This window comes from Patagioenas fasciata, chromosome 8 (assembly GCF_037038585.1).
Source record: "Patagioenas fasciata isolate bPatFas1 chromosome 8, bPatFas1.hap1, whole genome shotgun sequence".
In the NCBI taxonomy this organism is placed as follows: domain Eukaryota; kingdom Metazoa; phylum Chordata; class Aves; order Columbiformes; family Columbidae; genus Patagioenas; species Patagioenas fasciata.
In genome coordinates, this window is record NC_092527.1 from 27,095,726 (window position 1) to 27,118,899 (window position 23,174).

At 35.7% G+C, this 23,174-nt stretch overlaps 1 protein-coding gene across 4 annotated transcripts in view; it reads right to left on the reverse strand.

Annotated features, from left to right (window-relative positions):
• The window catches only part of KNDC1 (kinase non-catalytic C-lobe domain containing 1), a 63,841-nt gene that overhangs the window by 25,944 nt on the left and 14,723 nt on the right, over positions 1–23,174 (reverse strand). For 2 of the 4 annotated variants that reach the window (XM_071812030.1, XM_065843766.2), the window contains exons 4-9: positions 16,762–16,908; positions 14,815–14,932; positions 13,440–14,461; positions 5,459–5,573; positions 2,331–2,402; positions 2,167–2,228 (exon numbers count right to left, since the gene is read on the reverse strand). In XM_071812030.1, the coding sequence (XP_071668131.1) occupies positions 2,167–2,228; positions 2,331–2,402; positions 5,459–5,573; positions 13,440–14,461; positions 14,815–14,932; positions 16,762–16,908 (1,536 nt within the window). The remainder of the gene's footprint in view (positions 1–2,166; positions 2,229–2,330; positions 2,403–5,458; positions 5,574–13,439; positions 14,462–14,814; positions 14,933–16,761; positions 16,909–23,174) is intronic. The other 2 variants (XM_065843767.2, XR_010651788.2) reach the window with 2 other exon arrangements.

Sequence of the window (23,174 nt, forward strand, 5' to 3'; positions counted from 1 at the left end):
CTGTCATTCTCCCAAAAAAAAAATTAATGACTTGAGCTTGCAAAGTACAGATCACATTTGGCTTTTGAAGACACTGCTGAAAATCACAGCCCATTTCAAACACCAGTTGTTACACATGCAGGACCAATAATAGTAGCTAAAATTCCACTGTTGGAGCAACAGACATGATTTTCCTTATGCTTTGTCTAGGAAAACTATTCAGGAAAAAGGGTGGGTTTTAGAATAATTTTGAAGAATTCCTTTCTCATATAAAAATTTAGATTGCTACAAGCCTTAGAGTTCTACTATAAAACCTGGACAGCTGCAATTTACTTAAAAAAGGTCACCATAATTCAGCAGTAAATGGCACACAGTAATTAAAAGCTAGGCAGTATGAGTTGTATTTTATAGAGATTACACCTATCAGAAGAATGAAGTACTGTATATCTATTTCAGCAATTATTGTGCTACCTGCAGCTAGATCAACTGCAGTTGCCATGATGAGGGACCTTGAAAAGTACTTGATCTTCACAAGCTTTCTTGTTTTATTTGAAGAATTACAATTTTCAGACAGAGCCTGATTCAGACTACTTAATGCAGAGTTTACATATGTTAGCATGTGCTACAAATGCAATTCTGACACAGGTAAAACACCATGTTTTTTCACATCGCCTCTGAAAGATATAAAAAATGCTCCGGGGACAGAAATCTAAGCACAGTACTAAATAATGTGGTCGTGTAAAACAACATTCTCTAATACTCTTTTGAGCAAAGTGAACAGCAATAAACATGACATAATGAGGAAGTTCACTATAAAGACAATGACCTGTGAACCATTTGAACTGTCGAACAAAAGCTACTAAAAGGTACAAAGTATTTGAAATAGAAGAAAGCAATTCCACCAAAACAAACAAACAAAAAGCCTTATGCTCAGAATTCCAAGAGCTCAATGGGATCACAAATTTAACCTAACTTTATTTATTTAGGAAAAACTTGCCATGCAATCCAGCATACTAATCAAAAAAAATTCCTTTTATTGTGCTAGTACAGTTGCTATGACTGGCAACACACAGTCTTTATTTCCATACCATAATTCTAACTAAATGTTAATAACAACCAAAAAGTTATACAAATACCAGAAAAAAAAGCCAAAAAACCCAGTTAGCTTATTCTATATATAATGCTGTAGAAAAATAAGGAAAAAAAGATTACCCCACATATTCTAAAGAAAAAGAATACAGCATAAAGACTGTAGGATTATTAATTTATACTGTCTGGTGAAACTGCTGTATTATATTTCAGGGTTAGTTTAAGCTTTTGAAACCTTTGAAAAACTGCATGTTGGATCAAAGCAGTTTAAGAAGAAAGAACAACTCTAAAGATGATATATAATAATTTTCTAGTTACAGATAATTTTACAGAAAGTCAAACTCTGTCTATAGTAGGTTATTAATGATTGGTTTTTTGTGATTCATGACTGCTATGTCTAATTTTAAAGGACTCAAGGGGGCACAAGGTACATATTAGCTAACCTCTTTTCTTGTTACATGATAGAAAGGTATCGTAAATTCCGTCTTCCTGACTCTTAAGATCAGTGTTGTACAGCCTGCAATTCAGATGCAGTTGCAGGGGAGACAAATACCTGCTATTTATTAATATTTTTATAACCTTTGGTCTGACAGCTCCTCGTGGCTTATACCTAGAGCAAAAAACTGTAGGATAACTGTACTGGTAAAAGACATAATTCATAACGTTTCCATAGTAATAATATGCTGACAGTGATTTTTTTTATCCAGTCTTCCAAATGAGAATAATGTTTGAGCTTTAGCCTAGAAAGTAAAAAATACTGACCTTAGTGTGACCTCTAGAACGTGAAAACATGACTCAGAAGTCTGTCTCACTGCTAACAAACTGAGGATAATTAAGCTTCACAGAAAATTTTTGAATAACAGATTTTTGGCAAGCAACAAATTTTAGAAGGCAAAATTATTTCTATTATTTGCATTTTTTAGAAGCAATTAATTTATGGGAGATCAATATATTAAAAAACCCACAGATAACAAGAAATATTGGGAGAAATGAGAAACATCAGAATCTCAGAAGACTTTAGCTTTCTTCTCCAAGCAGCAGAGGGATATAATTATCCTTTGATAAATGCATAGCAACCTACATAACCTACCACATTACCTTCTCAGTATCTACATCCTCTTCTTCAATTTCAGGAGCTAAATAAAACATATCACAAGATTCTAAATGAGAAAAGAAACCAGAAACAAAAGGTAAGATATTTGCTTTCCTCTTCACTCCCCTCTAGAAGAAATTGAAGCAGAGCATGCAATGTATCAGTTTACCTTCAGCTTTTGGAGCAGCAAAGAGGACACTTCCATGGCAGTCAATCAGCACGGAGTCCAAACATAAGACCACTGCAAAACAAGCCACAAAAGGGCAAGCCATAATAAATATCTGTTCTTATAACTATGACACTAATAAAAATAATTAATTTTAAAAATAATTTGAAATGTCAGCATGTACGCTTCAATAAATTACGCTTTCAGTAATACTAACGCTGGAACAGACAATACCCAATAAAGTGACAATAGATGCATAATCACCCAAAGCAATTCCTGCAGAACAAAGACAAGAAAGTGGAAGAAAAAATAAAGGACCACAATAAGTAAAAGGGCTTAGAATACTGGAAGCTCATTCTATTTACATCCAGTATTGAAAAGGAAGGCCAAGGAAAGAACAAAGGAAAAAAAAAGACATCTAGATGTAGTCTAGTCTTCTCATCAGTTAAAAATAAAAGATAGTAGATTTATCCTAAGTGTTTTATCTCTCACTCTTCCCTCCTCCAACCTCACCAAAATACAGGGTCATTATCTGGAGACACTGAGACATACGTGGCCAGATCAAGAACTCCTCTAGATGGGATACGATACAAATGCTTAGAATCACGCACTCTCACTGAAGAAATGTTATGTAGATTGGGATTTGGAAAGCCCTGAAATTTCCCATAGTTAGGAAAGAAATAATTGACTTCTAAAACTATTCGAAATGATCTGAGGTCTTCAGGAATTTAACATTAAGGTCATGAGGTCACACTATACAAATTCAATGATGAAAATCTTGTGGTAGGACTGTGTCTGTCTGTTTGATATCTTCAAAGCACACTGTAATTTAACATGTCTCAATATAATAAGCCAATTGGCTAGCTGTGTAGTCCTTCCTTTGTATACTAACATGAAATACGCTGTTTTTTGATTAAAATCAGAGTACTTGGAGAATAGATTCTTATACCAAATAAAACAAGAGGTTAAAATACTAAATTTATTATTTATTAAATAAAATACTAATGAGGCCTAAGTAAAGCAAATACTAATTTATTATTAAATAATACCTTGAAGAGGTCTAAGAGAGAAAAATACAGAAAAAAATATCACCCTTTTGCTTTTGTAGTTACCTGTACAAAACACATCTAAAGCCATTAAGTTGTTCACTGTGCCTAGCGTAAATAAGGGTTTGCCTACTACCCTCAATAATATTTAAGCTGGACCCGAACATGTGTCTTGAAAAGCAAAGCTTTCCTGAACAGGAACCTTTACTAGTTATTTCTGCAGAGGCAGCTCCCGAGAACCCTTCACACTCACTGTCTTTGCTTCTCAAGAGTTAACGCCCCTGGCCCTGAATCTGCAACAAAGTTCAGGCAAACCAGATCTCAAGGAGTTCAGCACAGCAGAGAATTCTCACCTGTGTTATCTAAAGTGCCCATAAGCAATATCCCCTGATAAGAGGAGGGGAAATAAGTAAAATCTCAAAGGAGGGTACAAACAACTTTTGTAGCAGGACTGAATTAAAAAAAATACATGAAGAGGATAGCTTTGTGGTATGTTTTCTTACCCAGATAATTCCCATTTAGGATAATGAAAGAGGTGTAATCAAGGAAGGATTTGGAGGAAAAGGCTAAGTGAATAAATAATAAACAATCCAGTTTATTCCACATTTCATATATTTAACTATGACTTACCAGCTACCAATCTTATTCTACCAGTGTTAAGACAAGGATATTTTAACAAATGCTTTATATGATATCAGCTTCACTTTAATATTATTCAAAAGGAATGCTGAGAGAACTTCATGTGTGTGTGTGGGCACTGAAGGAGTAAACCCACTGTAAGTCATTCCACAATGCACAACTACTCCCAGAACAGGCAGAGAATCCTCTCAGAAATATTTTATATCTGAACACAATAGTCAACTTCAAGGTAGCTTTACTTGTCAAATACGGAATTTGAAGTAAGGTGCGTTCCATTTAGTGGTTTGTACCATTACGTTCACTTTTACAGGCTATGTAAGGTTCAGATCACAATTCAGTCTTTAGTATTTTGAAGACTTACACATTCCAGGTGCATCTTAGTATGGTAACAGAGACTGGCTAGGCATATTAAACTAGAATCTGAGCCTTTATGTGCAGTTGTAACCTTCACAAACATTAGGAACATGGTATGAGGCTGAAATAATCCTTTTATTGCAAGGTATATCAAATACTTAAGTGTTAAGGGTAACATTCCTAAAAGTGCGCAGAAATCTCTAAGGGCCATTTCCTCTTTAACAGTTTTATATCATAAAAAATAAAATAGCTGAAGCTGAAAATTGAAGAGGTGCAGTAAGTTTTCTGTACCTTATTACCCAGTTGTATACATTCAGTTACAGACCTCAAACTCATCCCTGTCCAACCCCTCAAAAGCAGTCTTTTTAAATCAAGAAAAAGGAAAAGGTGGTGGTGGGAACCTCTGCTCTGTTTATCAGAACTGCTATGGATTTATTATTAGTATAAGCTAAACCAACATTCAGAATGCCTATGGAAATTTAGGGTGGTCTTCTCCCGAGTCATATACAACATATCCCAATTCTGTCAAAGCACAGGTCACCGTTCCTCTCTCAGAAGTTGACTTCTGATAATTCTTCTATAAACTGAAGCATAGGGAATGTGGAAGGAGTTATGTCCCTGGGCACTTTAAACTGACAAAGCCCTGTATTGTCAAAAATATGTCAGGAATCACTTGTCACAAAGAAATTCAGGCAAGAGTGGAAGCTTTATGTCTACATACATATAAAACTTATTTCCTCCTGCTTTCAAGAGACAAATCCCAAGTGCTTTTCTTAAAAGTCACAGTACAGTTTCTCCATCCCCAAAGTGTCTAAACATAAAATATGTTTCATTGCTTGAAATCATAAAGATTTGTTTCCCCTGCAAAAGCCACCAAAACTCAGAATGAAGAGAAAAGCAGACATTCTTCTATATATGGAAGAAAATTCCAAATTGAGTCAAAATTTGAAGTAACAATTTAAAAGATACTACCTATTATTTTTTCTGTACACAAAATGAAAGTAGAGACATTTTTATTCACAGAATAAAGAAAACATTAATAAAGAGAACATAAATAACTAAGAAAATATTTCAAGATAGTTAATATAATACCTGGATAATCTATGCAAGTCTGCAGAGCACATAAACACTCATGACACAGAGCCCAGAGTTCATAGTCTTTCAGAGGTTTACCGTACCAGGACAACAGGAGTTTTAGAGAGATCCACTGGAAAGAAAAGAAAAAGAAAAGGTGAGGATGCAGAAAGTTAATAAAAATCATCACAAACCAAAAATGTCTACTGACACAGTGAAAAAGTAAATCCTAATGTACAACACTGTCACCTAAAAAGCATTAAGGTATTAATTGCACTTGCCAGTAATGAATTACTAATACTTCTTACGGAAAAAGCATTGGAAGTTGGCTGTATAGACAAACCAGTAGTTTCTTAATTGCATAACAAAGGTGAGATTTCAGCAAGAATAGAAGTGTTTCAGGAAAAGTAGGCTGTTTGGAAGCTCTTTCTTATCATACTAAGGAAAGACTCTCTAAAAATGCCAAAGATGACACATAATTGTAGAGACACCACCTGGACTTGAAAACAGAAAAATCCAAATGATCACCACTGACAAAAAAAATCCCACATTCAAATCCTGATTTACCCTGACAGTTGTATTGCAAGTCTTACCTTAAAGATTCCATCAACATTTCTTGTTCTTCTGTGAAAGATGGTCACAATACTGACAGAATTAATGACAGATTTATTAGAAGTCCAAGCATGTTCTTTTTTTTAAACACTGGATGTTCAATTGTAGCGACAGCATTTGTTTTTCTGGCTATCAGTTTAGCGTTTGATCCATGACATAATACATTAATGCGACAAAGATATTGCTCCATGGAAACTTACTGTTCTTCAGACAATCCATGTTTTACATTTTGCGATTTTTTTTTTTTGGTGAATGTAGTAACTTGACACTGATAGTGCTGCACAGACACCTTCCCCATCAAGTTGTGCTAATAGAAGAGCTTATCACTACTAGTGCCTCTTGACATCAGCTGGACTTTACAATCTCCATTCAGCTACCAAAGGAACAGTAAAATATTCACTGTAGGTAGAAACCTCTGGGTTAGAGCAGACTCATCCAACTGTTTTAAAAAACAGCACAGCACATTTTCTGTTGCGTATGCAGCCCTAAGGTATTAAACCATTTCTAAATGTCAGCTTTAGGCCATCTTGGGGAAAAGAAATACCACATGCAATTCAGGATTAACTCCGGAAAAATAAACAAAACAAAACCAGAACACACAAGACAGAAATAAAAATTGAAACCTCTGAACTGTTCTGTTGTTTTCAGAGACACCTTCATATCCCAGTCAATGTTTGTAAAATCTAAACAGACTAAGGGTCTCTCACACACAATAGTACAACATTACATTTGCCAAATCGATCTCTGCACTGTCATGTACTGCAGCCAATTTTTCATAATCCTGGCTATGAAATAGAGTTCAAATAGTGCCTCACTGAAGTCTATCATAAACTATGTAAACACAATACTGCATTAACTTTCATTGAGACCAACAAACAGAAATTATTTTCCTGCAATCTATGGGGAGGAGAAAAGGAACTACATTAATTTCTGCATCTGAAACTTCGTTGAAAATTTAATTTTTACCAGAAGACCTTCTCAAAGAAGGTAATACTTTGGGATCGCAGTATTTAAATATTCCATCAAGGTGAACCAGATAAGCTATTAATTTTTAACAAGATGTGCCATCAAACATATTTTGATTTACTTATAATGTTTTATCTTCTGCCTACAACTAACCCACAAAAATGAATTTGGTGCTTTTTTTCTCCTATTCTCTACTGAGGAACACAGCAAAAATTAGTAACTTTGGAACAGACAGATTTGAAGCCAGATAATAAAGTTAAGCTTCATTCTTGAATTTTGCTATTGCCAGCATCCTGTTCCATTCACTAATGTGCTTCTTCACTATATCTAGAGAACTAAGCTCCTGAATTGTCTGATAAAAAGACATTAATTACACAGTAGGAAGGAAGAGGTCAGATATTCAAAAAGATTGAATTATTCTAGAGAACATTCAAGACAGATCTTCAGAAGCTGTTAACTGATTACTGTGTCTGAACAGGGCTGCACTTCCCTCTCCACCGCATCTTGGTCCTCACGTACCTCCAATGTCTTTGCTCACAAACACCTTACAATGAAAGCAGCAGACAAATCTTCAAATTCACCCTGCACAACTGACATGATTGGAGAGACATCAAAAGAGAAATTCCACAGACCAACTAGAGCTTTAAGAGGGTTTTGGAATTTGAGAATATTTTTGTAATAAGTACACACCACTGCCACATGTTTCTCTATAAGAGAATCCCTCCTCTTGAAGTTTGTGTCCCTAGAGGCTCTAAAAGCTGCAGTGAAGAAAGATGAACTTCCTCTATTGCATATACAAATCACCTCTCACTTCAGGAGAAGGTGATGAATACCTAGCAAGGGGAAGAAGCATTTCTCACTACACTGGAGACTGAAGTTAGTTGTACAGCAGAAAGCTGAAAGGTATTTCTCATCACTTCTTGGATATCCAAGCTCCCTAAAGGAAGAAATGACAGAAAGATTTAAGCACAGCAAGAAAGTAGGAATAAGCCCTACAAGCAGCAGCGAAAGTTCAAGCAATTAGAAAGTGTCAATGATAGACAACAAAAAAAGAGGATGAAAAGGCACCAGAAACTGAAATTCTGTTTCAGAAGAAAAAAGGATGTGGGAAAAGCGAATCTTAGCAGAAGTGAGAACCACTGCCATCCACAGGATGGGCAAACAAACCCAAATCAGGAGGAAAAAAAAAAAAGATACAGTCTGGTTACAGACTGGTGAATTTTATTTAAATGTATACTCTCATTGTTTCTCTCCGGCAAGCATCCTAAAGAAAGATTAAATATTAATATTGCTAGCTAGTATTTATATGCTAGTTGTTCTGTGATACTCATAATTAACTGCATTGCTATTGTCTCACTGTAAGTCAAGTCTCTCTGCACCGTGACCATGTCAAAAGATTATTTTTATTCCTAAAAAATACCTGATAAGGTCATCCTTCTAGTGTCCTAATTATTCCAAATGCTCATTGTTCTATAACAGAAGGAGAGAATTCTGGAAGACTTCATTGGAAGACTGAGAGTTCCGACCTGCTGGGGACATGACCTTCTAACATCCAATCTAGTCGAGGTACACAGTAAGATACGTTTCATCACACATTTACATCTGTGATGAAAAACACATGGAATTTAGTTAAAACAGCTTCCACAGGAAAAAACAAAAAACTTCTCAACCTAAGGTTATAAAGCAATTTTTATTTAAGCCTCAAAGCGGGTATGTAACAAAGTGTACTTTCAAATTTCACTGAGTCTGTTTATGTTTTGGTAAACATACAAGTGTAAATTTCCCTTTTTTAGGTATCTGTCTGAGGTTTGGTTGTTTTGTTTTCTAACATGCAAGTCTCTGATTCATGGCTATTACTATTTCCTACAATTCCAAAAAAATCCCAATCAGTCACCAAGAAAAAAAAAAATCTGAAGTGCTGGAAAACTGATGATTAAAATTTTTAGTGCAAACACCTGTAGCATGCATTGCTTCTTAATCATCTATTCAGACATTCTAGCAAAGCAAGCTCAAGGCAAGTGTTCAGCATCTGTGTGGCCTCAAGTCCACTTCATTTAAAGCCTTAACAGGATTGTAATACTGACATAAAACATTTATCACCAAATGAATTTGCCCCAAAGAGCAAACAAAATTATAATCCGCTGCCTCTTCCTGAATTTTTTCTTCACGTTCTAGACTTTTTCGTAACAGCAATTACCTAATCCAGTTTTTAAAGTAAGGAAATGTTTTCCACAGCACAGAAATTTCGACAGAAAATATGGAAAAGCCACATGAATGATTATTGCCTATAGCTACATACTGGTGACATTTTGTTTTATGCCAAAAAGATTGCATTTTAAGCCTTGCTCGTTGAAAAAGTGATGTTTTTTCTTCAGTGCTGCAAAGGTTATTTAACAGATCTTTCATTTATTTCATTGTTGTTACCAGAACTGTAAGACCAAACTTTTCATAGCATTCGGACTATGCCAATGTACAAGATTTTATGAACATAATGGTGGCATATTTTAAACAGCTGAAGCAAGCAAGATTTTCATTCTTTTTTTCTTAGTAAGTACTGTTATGAGAATTGACAACTTTTCCTTCCTCCAAGTATTATTTCCCCAGTGTTTAAGTGTCATTCTCTACCTACACGGTTTTTCACTTCTGATGCTTGACCGGGTATGAATGATTAACAGAAAACAAATGTGTATATGCCAGGTTCTTGTTAACCCTTCTAATGTAAAGGCCATGGCATTCGAATCACAGAGAAACATTTAAAAGCATTAGAGATGAGACATACCTGATTGGAATGAAATTGGTTAGAGAAATAAAAGATCCCCACTCAAACTTGAAGTGAAAAATATTTATTTATGGCATGCAAAACTATAAAAATTACTAGGAAAACCCTCACAAGATACATTGCAGTAGCCAGACAAAAGCAAGCAAGTATTTTTAGTAATGCTTACTAGCAGTAAAGCACACAACATTAAAGAGCAGTGTTGGGGTATTAGAAAAATATTGTCCACTGGAGAAGTATTATTGACAGGTAAGATAAACTGCCTGTTCTCCAGAGTAGACAAGGTTGATCTTCAACCGGATGGGACTGGTATTGCACTTCCTCTAAGAAACAAGAAGTATTTAAAGAGATGCCAGAGATACTATTCTAAAAGCTCTGTTTGCTGCAATCATGCTTATTTGTTACAGAAAAGTAGCGAAAAAGCAGCACTGTAAGTCTGAGGTATTTTTTCCACTTAGTCCAGAAGTCAGAAATCACATTAGTTGAGGCTTCACACTTTTTGTGCCTTTGCAGTAAATGAACAAGCTCTCAGACTCAAGTTTTAGCTTCTCAAAAAAAAAGCCAAAAAAAAAAAAAACGAAAAAAAAAAAGTATTTGGTAAAATTCTGGCACAGAGAAACAAAAGGGAACTTGAAAGTGGCAGAGACACCAGCTGTAACTTTTTCACATAAATGAGAGCACAGTGTGGCTTTATTTTTGCAATTATGAGGAGGTAAGACAGAAGCAGAGAACGCTGTTTTAGAAGCCTGAGGAATAAAATGTGTTTTCTGGAAGCAGAAAAAGAAGCTGAAAACATTACCCTCTTTTCCCCCACCTCCTTCTCTAAGAAGACTTACAATAGAGTCTGCCGTACAGTTCAATGACTACTGAAAATGACTGACCCTTCCTCAGAAAACAAGCAACGATTGTCTGGCTGGAAGCTCAGCAGTCCAGGAAACAGCCATTTCAGAAACCAAGGTATTGCTCACAGATATTGATATATTCAAAAGCTTTTTTTCTCCCTACAGCAGTTAAAGAATCAAATAAGTCAGGTTTTTTTTTTTTGTTTTGTTTTGTTTGGTTGGTTAAGATTAACTTAGGATTTTAATAAGCTCTAAAGAGCATTAGATTTTCACGTGGCAGAACCTGAATATTTGCTGGAACTGATTATTAAAAAAAGAATATAGAGCATGAATCTATCAAACCTTTCTTCTACTGAAAACATAGCTATAAAACTTTGGTTTCCTGGACAACCACCATCCTGCTGTCTTCACTTCAGGTCATATGTATTATGGCACTTCTTATTAGGGTAACTGGAATATCAGTTACTTTTTCTTATTCACTGTGATTGTCCTGTGAATTAAGTGGAAGCAGGATAACCTCACTTCTACTAAGAGCCTACTTATTTGGAAGAAAAAAATTCTGTTCAAGTTGAAAGAACATTTTTTTAAAATTGATGATGAAATATTTGAAGAAAAGGAGTATTTCAGAAGGATAACCGGAAAACAAAACATATTTTGATTTACTTTTCTGTATGCCAATCTCAAGTGCTGCTGCAGGAAAAGCAAACGAGGTATTCATTACAGCTTTTAAATTGTGCAATAATTTTGGGAAACTATAATTCTGAGGAAAATTATTTTCTTCATGCATCCAGACTTAAACTGTTGCCCTGGTAATCCAGCAAGGACAGAACATAGGTCTTATTTTAACAGATGTTTTCCTCCTAATGAAGAGCCCCTATCAATACGCTAAAATTATGTTCTTAAGTGTTGGTAGCTTATTCACCACACCTCTCTAACACAGAGGCTTAAGTAAGCCCTCTTCCACCTCAAGGCAAGCGACTTAAGGGTGGTACCTTTATTTCCTGGAATGCAAAAAAGAAAAAAACCAAAAAAAAGCCAAAAAACCTAAAACACCAAAAAGAGATGACACCTCCCCCAAAAACAAACAAACAAAAACCAAACCCCAAACAAAACAACCCCAGCTGCAGTGGTTTTATAGTGGTCTGATCTGCCCAGTTGTTTCTGTTGCTTGAATACTAAGACACAGTTAGATTTCTGTATACTAAGAAGCTCTCTCACAGGAAGTCAAGTGACTGAAATTACTATGATCCTTGTTAGAAATACAGGCATATCTACAAAATGAAGCACGTTCATGCAAATCCAGAGTAACAAATAACATAGCAAAAGCAGGAGACTTTGGAATTATTATAAATTCAATTATGACTCTTCTGAATATTTAAGGTTGCATAGTCCAGAGAAGGAAGGGGAGGGGAAAAAAAGAAAAGGATTTGTCTAATAAATGGATCTTTTCCCAGAGTTTAAAGAATGCACCTGCAGGATTTAAGATTTAAATAAAGGACTCAATATGTATACAATGAGTAACTCCCTCAGAGAGCAAAACAATGCCATGCGGTACTTGTCCGTATTTACTATTCTCCTGCACTATGAATTTAATACGTGCAGATGCTACTGAGGGGAGAAGAAACAGGTAAGTAGAAAAAAGCAGTTACAACAATCTTCAGTGCTGCCTTGATTTTCTTTCACTATGATGAACCAAAGGCTCTTTACACGCTTGACAGTCCTAGGTTACTACTCCAGTGGAGGTGTTTGTGCAAGGCGAAAAGAGGGATGGATGCAGACTGAAAATAACACCAGATGCCACTGCTTGGAATGGCTGGAAGACTGGCTATTAGGCAAGGAGAGCAAGGCTGAGTTGCCAGTAAAGTAAGGAAAATACCCAACATCTTCGCCTAGGCATAACTGCTGGAAATGAAATATGTGAAGTTTGTGCTGCTGATTTTTATCAAGCCACAGCATTTCTAGGCAGCAGCTCTCCCATCACATGGACTGTTCACATCTCTTTGAGTGTGGCAAAAGAGAAAACCATCTAGTCAGAGACCAAACTTGTCCACCCTGAGAGTACGTAATTTGAGCAGAGACCGTACTACAACTATCTATCAACAAATTCTACTATACTAATTATTGGTTTTCCCTCTTCTTATTTGGCTATTTATAAAGATGAAATGCTTGAGACAACATATCCATAATATTGTGCACATATTTGAATTCTATACATAACAAACACAGAGGTGGTAATTTAAGAACACAGAACAGATACAGCATACGTACAATTTTCAAAAACTTAAATGCACAGGTAGATTAAAAAAAAAAAAAGTTGGAAACTTTTCACCTCCTGAAGCAGATGGGATATTGCCATTGATTTCAATGAGGTCAGGTTTACAGTCAGGAACTGCAACTTTCAGAAGCACCTGGGAGGCCAACTGCAAGGTAGTGAACTTTATGCATTGACAGTAATGGAGAGTTAAAAATCTACATACATGTTGCTAATGTTCCCTTACAAATGTAACCAACTATTAAATATGCTGCTCTAACACACTAGCAAGTACAGTTCATTTGTAAAAAAAATTAAAATGACAGTTAATTTTGCAATAGCATAAATTTCACCATAGCACTTCACCTTTAAAGAGGAAAAAAGGATCGCAATGTTTCCAATATTAACTCTTAAAGTGTGCAGACTAGCAAAATTAGATTTTCCAGGACGCTAAGGAGGGTGAATAGGGAAGCAATCACACACTATTTAAGTCATTTCATCTCCACATAAGTGACTACAGCAACTATATAATGAAGACTTTATTTTTACTACCTGCTCATTACTTTTGATTTCTGACCCTCTGCCACCACCAAGATTATCTTCATTATTGTTTGCGCTCATCCCACCGTTGCTTAATTCTGGAGACCTAATTAGGTTTGATCCATATCTGTTCACACTGGGTTTTGTCGTTAACACTGAAGCCATCTTGTTAAAATGTGGTAAAGCATTTTCATTTGACCCTTTAAAAATTTCAGAAGAGTCTTCCAATGCCATGTAATTGTCTAGCATTTTTGTTCCAGCAATTGATTGATTTGGGCCTTTTAGCATGCCAGCTGTATTTGGCATTTCAGAGGTAGCATCAGAACAGTCTTCTTTGTGATCAGATGAAGCAAAACCTATCTTTTTACCATTAATAAGTGACATATGTTCTTCTAGATTCATGCCAGACACCTGTGTGCGCACACACTGAGCTTCTAAATGAAGATCATGAACCTGGTGATTCTTTGGTTCTATTTCTGGTGGATTACTAACAGCAAATGAATTAAGATTTCCCTTTGAAAAAGCAACCTCATTATTATTGTCTAGAGGTAGTGACTCTTGTGTTAGCAAGTGATTTTTCCTAGCTAGTGGTCCACTGTTGGTTACAGAAGTAAAAAGGTTATTTGTATCCCCAGGTTCAAGTGGTAGCTTTGGGAAGGTTTTAATTTTTCTCAAAGAACCTTTCTTAAAAATGCCATCTCTTTCCAGGTTAATAACACATGATTTTATATCCAGAGCAAGACTAGCAAAACTGTCAGTACACACTGCATGTTTGTCCTCTTCTTTGCTCTTTTTAGGTTGAGTTGCAAGTTGAGAATGTTGAGTTTTCTTATTATCCAGATCATTTTGCATTTCCTTTAAACCACTTTCTCTGCCAGTCACCATAGTAACTACAGAAGAGTCCTTATGACAGGCAGCTGTCACATCTTCCACTGCAGACGAATCACCTGCTATGTTGTTTTGCTCATTTGAATATATTTTAGATCCCAAACTTCTCTGACACATTCTTCCCTTCCACATGTTATCACAGACATCTAGATGCAAAAACAGATGCTTACATTAAATGTGTATTTAAACCTTCTGATCTTTCCTAGTACATCTTTATATTGCTTTCTCTGCCACTGCTGTTACGTATCTTCAGCATGTTACACAAATTACTTCTGGACAAGTGACTTTTAATCATAAAAAATACTCTAAATATATTAATTATGCTAATTAAAAGTTGTATGTTCCCTGTTCCCCAGCCCAAATTCACAAATATTTAATGACGACTTTTTGATATCTAGAAAGGAACCTATAACAGGAAAGTACACAAACTTAGTATTTTAAAAATCATTAGATTTGTCAGTCAATCTATAGTCCAAGAGTAAATACTTTTTAAGGTTACCTTGAGAAGCACCAAATGATTCAATTGAAAGAACCCTTCTTCCAACAGCAGATAGGCTTCGGCAAATACTACTCGATGAAGCAACGTTCAGTTTTTCTTCACATAATGACAAAATGCTCTAAAGAAAATTACCATTAAATACTTATTAAATAATGAATAATTTGTGAATTTTAACTAAAGCGAATCACATTAACTCACACAGTACATCTGAGTTTATACAATGCTACATCTGAGGTCTTTCTTGCACTGTTCATTATACTGTGTGTTTCTATTATGTGGTTGAATTAATTTCTCATTTTTACCATGGGCTATCATGAAATTACTTAACACAGTTCAAGTTTTAGCCTACAGTTAGAACACTAAGAACAACTGATAAAAACTAATATTATTAATGTTATCTTTTATGAACAATAAGATGTAAAAAGCTAGAGTGCAGATTATTTTTTAAACAGCCACTGATTCACTTAAACTGAGTGACACAGGCAACATGAGGAATATTTTTATTACTGAAACTACATTAAAAGTAAATCCTGAATTTTTTAAAAACTGCAGAATACAGTCAGCTAAAAAGCATCATTCCTAATTAGAGAAAACAGTCATTATCAGATAACAAGAAGAAACACTACTACATACCTCTAAACTGTAGCCTGAGCAACATTTGATAGCATTAGCACTAGTCTCACACACAATTAACTACAGACATTCCCACATTTGAAAAAAGTCTGTCACTATGGGCAGGAAGTAGAAGAGAGCTGCCTTTCCAAATGCATCCCACTGTGTCATCAGTAACTGTTCCTAAATAAAACACCGATGAGACCCCATACAGCTCCAAGGAGCTGCTCTTACACACCATTAACCTGCTCAACTGCTCTTCTGCTATTGTGAATGGAAGGCAGAAATTGGATCTGTTGGTTCACAGATAGAGGAAGGACAGGAAAAAGCGAGGCTGTGCTGGAGTTAAGTGAAAAGCCCAGAACAATCTACGGGTTTTCCCTCCATTTAGCTCCCCTCACTCCTTTCCACACAAGAAAGGGCTCGGTGGAAAAGGAATGGAAAAGAGAACACATAGTCACAAAGCTACCTTCATATATTACTCTAAACCAGCCTTGACTGACCCCTATTTTTGAGCTGATTTAAGTAGTTAGACCAGTCTGGGACTTCAGACCAGCTGGAGATGACAGGGGTGTTACACAATCCCTTTCCTGATGATGCTTGAAAGTAAAGGACTAGAAATACAGGAGCTGATCGAGCAGACTCTGTGTCAGGAATGGTCTTCTGCCCGTGCAGTCCTCGACCAGGGAGCCACTATTATTTGCTTTGTGGAAAGGAATCTAATCATTCTTCTGCTGTGGCACTCTTTCTGAAAAGTGCTGATTATAGGTGCTATATCATTTAGAATATACACTCGGGAAAAAAAAAATAAACCAATTAATATCTAATCAAATGCTACTTAGCATTTATATATTTACAGAAAAACTAGTTAGTAGTAATGCTTTGAACAACACTGCTTTGAACATGCCAAGGAACAGAAGTTTCCTGGTGCATGGCTCACTCCATCCCTTTCTTAAATGAAACCTAAACATCATTTGAGACATCATACAAATTCCACAGCATAACATTTGTACTCTTATTTCTAATGACTCTCTCTCTCTTTCTCTGTAATCTCCATATTAAATGGGAAGAAACAGTTAAGAGAAAATGTAGATCCACAAGTGTATTCACCCAACCTTTTTAAAAAAATCAAAGAATTGTGAAACATGTACATCTGCTTTTCAGGTTCTATCTCCATTAGAGTACAGAGAAAGAAGAATTTCTGTGAGCTTGGGAAAACCTCAGCTTACTTGCAAAATCTGAGCATATTACATATAAAGACCATCTCTCTATTAATGAGCACACAAATATTTGTGTCATTTTTTTAAAACAGAAAAATATGTAGGGCTGTTTTACCTCAATATCTGGCCTATTTTCAGGATTCTCTTCTTGCATTTGTTCCAGTAGAGTATGCAGATCTTTCCCAAATTCTGATTCTGTCTCAGGTTCTACTATATATTCTATTGCTGCTTTCAATGTTGCACCCAAAGAATAGATGTGTGCCTGCATGTAGTTTAAAAGAAGCCATTAATATGCTACCAGTCTTCTCTCTCTCCTGCAAAAAAAGCTCTGAGATCACAAGGGATGCAGCTTAAATGGTTTTCATTTTTAACTTGTAATAGTTTACTGAAAGGTGGTTTAATTTAAACAGGAGGAACAAAACTGCTCTGGGTGATATGCTTGATACAAACAAAAAGAAACAACCATGTGGGGTCCAAGTAGAACCCCTTTTATTCCTCACCAATAATAAGTATTACAATTTTTCATTGGTTACAGCTAAATATAAAACTCAGCCCCTCCGTGCACGCAAGTAATATTTAAATTAGAAGCACTCTAGGAGATTGAAATGGCATTCCTCTTACTAAGGAAAAAAAAAATTAATTTAACAAAAATAGTAATTTATAAGTGCTATAAAGCATTAAGAAACTGAGCAGCAACAATATAGAATGAAATTTCTTGTCTCTGAAGACACTTGCAGAGGAGTTTAAAGAAATACTTCATATTTGTCACCTTTGCTTCTCTGCAAGTCCACAGCCTTGTGATGAGCACCAATAAAAAAGGAGGTGAGCCAACAACTTTCTTAAATCTAATGCTAATGCATTAGATTTGCCATACCACACAGCAACCTCTTAATTTTAGAAGTTTTCCTCTTAAAAAAATCCCAACCTTTTCAGATCTGCTTTAGTAGTAGTGGTAGTATACCCATAATGGCCTGCGTTTTGTTTTTATGTTCCATTCAGAGAACACAATTCAGTAAAATTTATAACCCAGACAAATGCAAATTTGTGTAAACATTTAAATGGTGACACAGTACAGACAGGAATTCAAGCGTACTGAACAATGTGCTCTCAGGCTTGCAAATACATAATTAAAAGGATGACCATATTTATACATTAAATCTGGTTGTACTAATGCATTTGCTGTATGCTTTATTATCTTTCATCCTAGAAAGAAGATTGACCCTAAGATCAAAAGTAATTTCTTCCCTGCACCCTCCCCAGTTTTCTCATTAAGGTGTATTATTGTCTCTAAATCACACAAAGAGGAAGTGACTTGTTTCACAGGTATGGATATATATTTACTTTCCAGTGTGGCAGGGAACCCCCATGAAGCAGAGTGCAACACAACCGCATTGGGAAGCACTGTGTGTGTGAGCAGGTAGCCTGGCCAGTTCCACTTCCCCCACTTCCTCCACAGCCCCACAAGCCAAGAAAGTACAAAATAGTGCTGACTGCTGGATGTAAAGCCTCAATTTACCCTTGAGACACATCAACATCAGGACAAAAGTCAGAAAAACAAACTATATGTCATCTGGTCTAAAAAGAGAAGATCAAAGCTTATTGCAAAGCAGTAATTTCAGTCTCAGATTTTTCTCTATTACACAACTTCACCATTAAGCAGAAGAGGTAACGCAAGATTTTCATTTTTGTTTTGAGAATCTCAGAGGAACTCAGACAGAAATTGTTACAATTTTTATTTTGATTTAGCAGAAGAATGAATGCCATTCATCTATTCCAAGAGTAAGAAGGGTTACTCCCTCCCATCCCCCTTCACAACGTAAATCTACTATAACCCACTTAGTGACAGGAGCCCAACTGAACTAACTACACTATGCACAGAATGATGTCTTTTTTTTTTTGGTAAGGTAAACCAGACCATGTTGGCAAAAGGATATGAAACTATGAAGCCTGAGCAAATAACCCACTAAGGTGGTGATGGGAAGACAGTTATGTCTTCATACTTCCTGAAGTTACCACTACCCTCACCCATACTTATTTCAGCTGCAGAAAGTGATCTACACCCAGGACTAATGAAGCTACGCACAAAGGAAGTACAACTGCTACTAATAAATACTTAGAGGATGGTGGTCTTACAGTCTGCACAAGTTAACTTAATTTTAGGTATAAATTAACACCTTTCTAAGCCTGCCCATGACTGAAAGCCAGTAACTGCCCCCCCAAAAAAAATCAAGCCTAGATTTATACTTTAGTATATTCCAATCCATGGAAGAAATTTAACCAAATTCCTTCCACAGCATCCAATAATTTAGGAAGATTGTCTTTGTTTCCTGCAGTTTTTTAAATCAGCTTTTAAACAGTGAAAAGGATGTGTAGAGTGTAGAACTTATTCCTTTATTTTGATATTAAATACTGTTTCAGTAAGTTATTTAATTTTGTGTTTCCCAATAGATGGCATAACAAAACTGAACATAAAAAACAACAAGGAAACAAACTCCTAAAAGCATAATACAGCTCTATTTAAAGAACCTTTTGTATAATTGTAACATTGTACTTTGGTAGATTAATACATTCAATGTTAGTAAGTTATTCCATGTACTTTATATGATCTACAAGAAGTGACAAATTTACTTTAGTAAAAAAATTAATCACTCCTATAAGAACTGAAGGAAAAAAAACCCCCATAACATACAAGTTATTGACATACACTATGCAGACCAAGCAATGTCAGAACACCAGGTGAAATAATGTCATGTAGTGCAGGGACACTTTTGAATTCAGAAGGTACTTCTGAATAGAACAACCAGTTTCAGCCCCTGTATACCACTCCTAACACCTGAAATGGGTAGAACAATGTAGAAGAATTGCTTTATTAGGAAAAAACCTGCTTTTATACTCTAACATCCACTACATTACTGACACCAAGCTTCACTGATTATACTTTAAAGACAATATATTGCTTATGTGCTTTTACATCACGAAGCAAAATTAAGCAACACATTACATTTGTACTCTGTCAGAAAATCCTGCAGTTCTATTTATTCAGTGCAGTGTTCTATTTATAGAAATGCTAAGGTTAACAACCCACATCAAGAAATGGGATGTAGCCATGAAAGAAGAATTAAAAATAGTTTACTTCACACTGTCAACTTACTTGACATATTTTTTGTTTCCCTGTTTGGCATTTGGCAAACAGAATACTTCTAAGGAAATTCAGTGGAATAAGATGTGGATGGAAGAGATTCTTGTTCTTGCCTTCTCTTCTTCTTGTTCAGTTCAAAAGTGGTATTTTACATGTGTCTACAGACATCACTTTTGAGGCTATTTTATCATTTGTACATCACCTGGATGTTTAAGCCTCTCCAGAAATATGTATGTCATCCCTCATCATCTGATTTACAGAATGCAGTGTCTCTTCCAAATACATAGTGCATAAGACTAAGCAAAGAGTTTCGCTCATCTTCTCTCATTAGGAAATATACCACAAATAAAGTATTTCTTATAATACAGAAGAATAAGAAAGTATATTTTAATATAATCTCCCTATATACAGCTCAAATACCAGCTCTAGGAGCAGCATAGAAAGATGAGAAACTTTACTTTGAGGGGGAAAAATCTCCCTTTTGACAAACTTTCTTTATCCACATGAGGATGGACGTGGACATTATAGGACACAGAAATAGGAAGGGCAGAGCAACATATTACCTCATCCCACTTTTTCCAGTTAATTTCTTTTCACTGTGGGGTATAACTCATATCCACTAGTCTGCCTTTAAAAGCACAAGTGTCTTTGAGATGCAAGCCAATATGTTTCAATACCTTCCATTTTGGTGTCCTGTTTTAAAGACATTCACTGTATCTCTTCCTGTACAAGGGAAGGCCACTCTTGTCTTGAATAAAGACATTTTTTTCCCTGGACAGAAAAGTGTTCCGTTGAGATACTTCCTTTTCTCTGACATCCAGGAAAGCCAGTTTTGAACACGGCAATTTCAATTACCATAGCTCGTAATTAATTTCTTAGGTAAAATCATTCACTGGGAACTGCAACATCTTTTCGAACTTGAAATATTCTTTAGTGTAAATCCCCCTCTCCCTTCTCCCAGCTTCCCAAACACCACCACCTGCACAAGAAAAAGGGGAAAGAAAATCCAGCTATTTAATCAACTTCCATGATTAATATTCCAACATTTATGGTTAATATTCCAACACACCCTTAGGTCTCCTGTCTGAACGGGAGCAACGAGATCAGTTTGTGATCGTCCACTAGGTGGGGCGTTCCCCAAGCTTATGCATCAAATCAGCTGCTTCTACTTTCCACATTGTTTAGTCTTAGGAAGAAAATTCCTCTTTTCAGCACAGGAGAGCAAGATGGTAAGTGCAAAAAATAAACCAAATTCTTAAGTATAAATATCTAATGCTTACTACTGCTCTCAATGAAAACAATCTCACAATTAAGCTAAGGTTTTTTTAGCGTGTTATAAGGAAAGTAAACAAATAGGAAAGGGCACCAAAAATTTTCCTTGTCCTGGGCGACAAGCAAAGATTGGCACTGTATTGGCAGTTAGGAATTTTCTTAAGGAATTAAGAGGGTTTTTCTTCCCAGTGAAGATTTTTCCTTAGTTTTTGGAAAAAACTTCACCTGTTTTAAATCTAGCTAAGGAATACAGTTTTTGAGTTATAGGAACTGTTGCATTGGAGGATAATAATACCTGATAAATAGCATTCATTTCAAGAGAGATCCAAAAGGAAAAAAACAAATAGAAAACCACACCAAAACAAAACAACCTCTTCACAATTCCTAAAGATACTTTAAAATTAAAGAATTAAAGCAATTTGTTACAAAAACCCACATAGACCATACTGGCAAGGTTGCACTACAGTATTAGCTTTAAAAAGGATGGAGGGAAAGGGAGGAAGTCATATTAGGAAACTGGATGTCCACATTTGGTCTTAAAGAGTATATCTACTCTTAGCCTAAAGTTAGTAAGTGTAACAAGAATCATAGGTAAAATCATAATTGTATGCATCACTGGGAAAGCCATCATGGAAATAACATGCCCTTTAAAAACCAAAATGGCAACGTGAAGAAAAGACATTTGAGAAAAGTCACAAGTATGATTTATGGTTCAGAAAGCCTTCCTTTCAGTAACAGGTTAAGTAACCTCATGTGTTTCAGAGAAAAATTTGAAGGTCACAAGCATACAAGTAGCTTCAAATCAAGCTAACTTCTGATACTGCAGCAGTTTCCAAGACACAAAGGTATAACAAGGCTCAAAAGTGAAAAAAAAAAGAAAAACAAATAAAAATTCCAAAGGTGAAGATACTATATATTTTAAAAGCATTCAGGCTTAGTACTGGAAGCACTTACCAAGGGAGAGGATAGCTTCTGCCATCATGTTAAAATTTTATATCAGGACTGAAATACATTTAAAAACACTCCTGTCAGTTCCAATCAAACGTTACTTGGCTTGCTGCATCCCATTTTACAACCATTTAACACTATAGGAAGTGAAATCAGAGAATAGTAATGATCCGCACTGGTTTTAAAATCTACAAATCAAAAGATCAGGAGAGAAGTAAAAGCTCCAAGCCTACAAAGAGTGACAGAGGCTCTGTTGTATTACTGCTTGGCAGGGCTAAAGAACTAAGCTTCTATAGGAACTCATACTCACAAACATGACAGAAAAAAGCTGACAAAAGAGCTTTTGAACATTGACTGCATAAGCATTATGGCATATTGCAATTATGAATAATGACCATTTACATTTTGTATTGAGATTTCACTAAGTTCAGAAATGTAGGTCTTCAGCAAAACTGAAAAAGACAGACCATAATAGAACTAATACTTCCTGTAAAATATTTCTAACTAAATGATAAGCTATAGGAATAGTGTAAGGCAGTTTTTGGTTTTGACATTCATAGCCAACCCTTCCGTGCTTTGCAGTTTTTTCTTTATTTTTATTGAGATTGCTTCACACAGAAAGATGTTTCCACAGAATCACAGAATGTTAGGGATTGGAAGGGACCTCAAAAGATCATGAAGTTCAATCCTCCTGCTGGAGCAGGAACACCCAGATGAGGTTACACAGGAAGGTGTCCAGGTGGGTTTCGAATGTCTACAGAGCAGGAGACTCCACACCCCCCTGGGCAGCCTGTTCCAGTGTCTGTTACCCTCACTGAGAAGAAGTTTCCTCTCACATTTAAGTGAAACCACTTGTGTTCCAGTTTGAACTCATTACCCCTTGTCCTACCATTGGTTGTCACCAAGAAGAGCCTGGCTCCGTCCTCATGACACTCACCCTTTATATATTTATAAACATTAATGAGGTCACCTTTTTACAATTCAAAGCATCTAAATGTTCCACAAATGAAAGCTCAAATGAAAACTCAAAGTTTTATAAACAAATTCAAGCTAATGCTTGAGAAAATTACTATTTTGAGAAAACATTGAGAAAAAAAAGACATAGGTAAATATTAATTGTACTTATTCTAAAATGCACTACTTTTATGCAAAAAGAAAAAAGAGTCAGA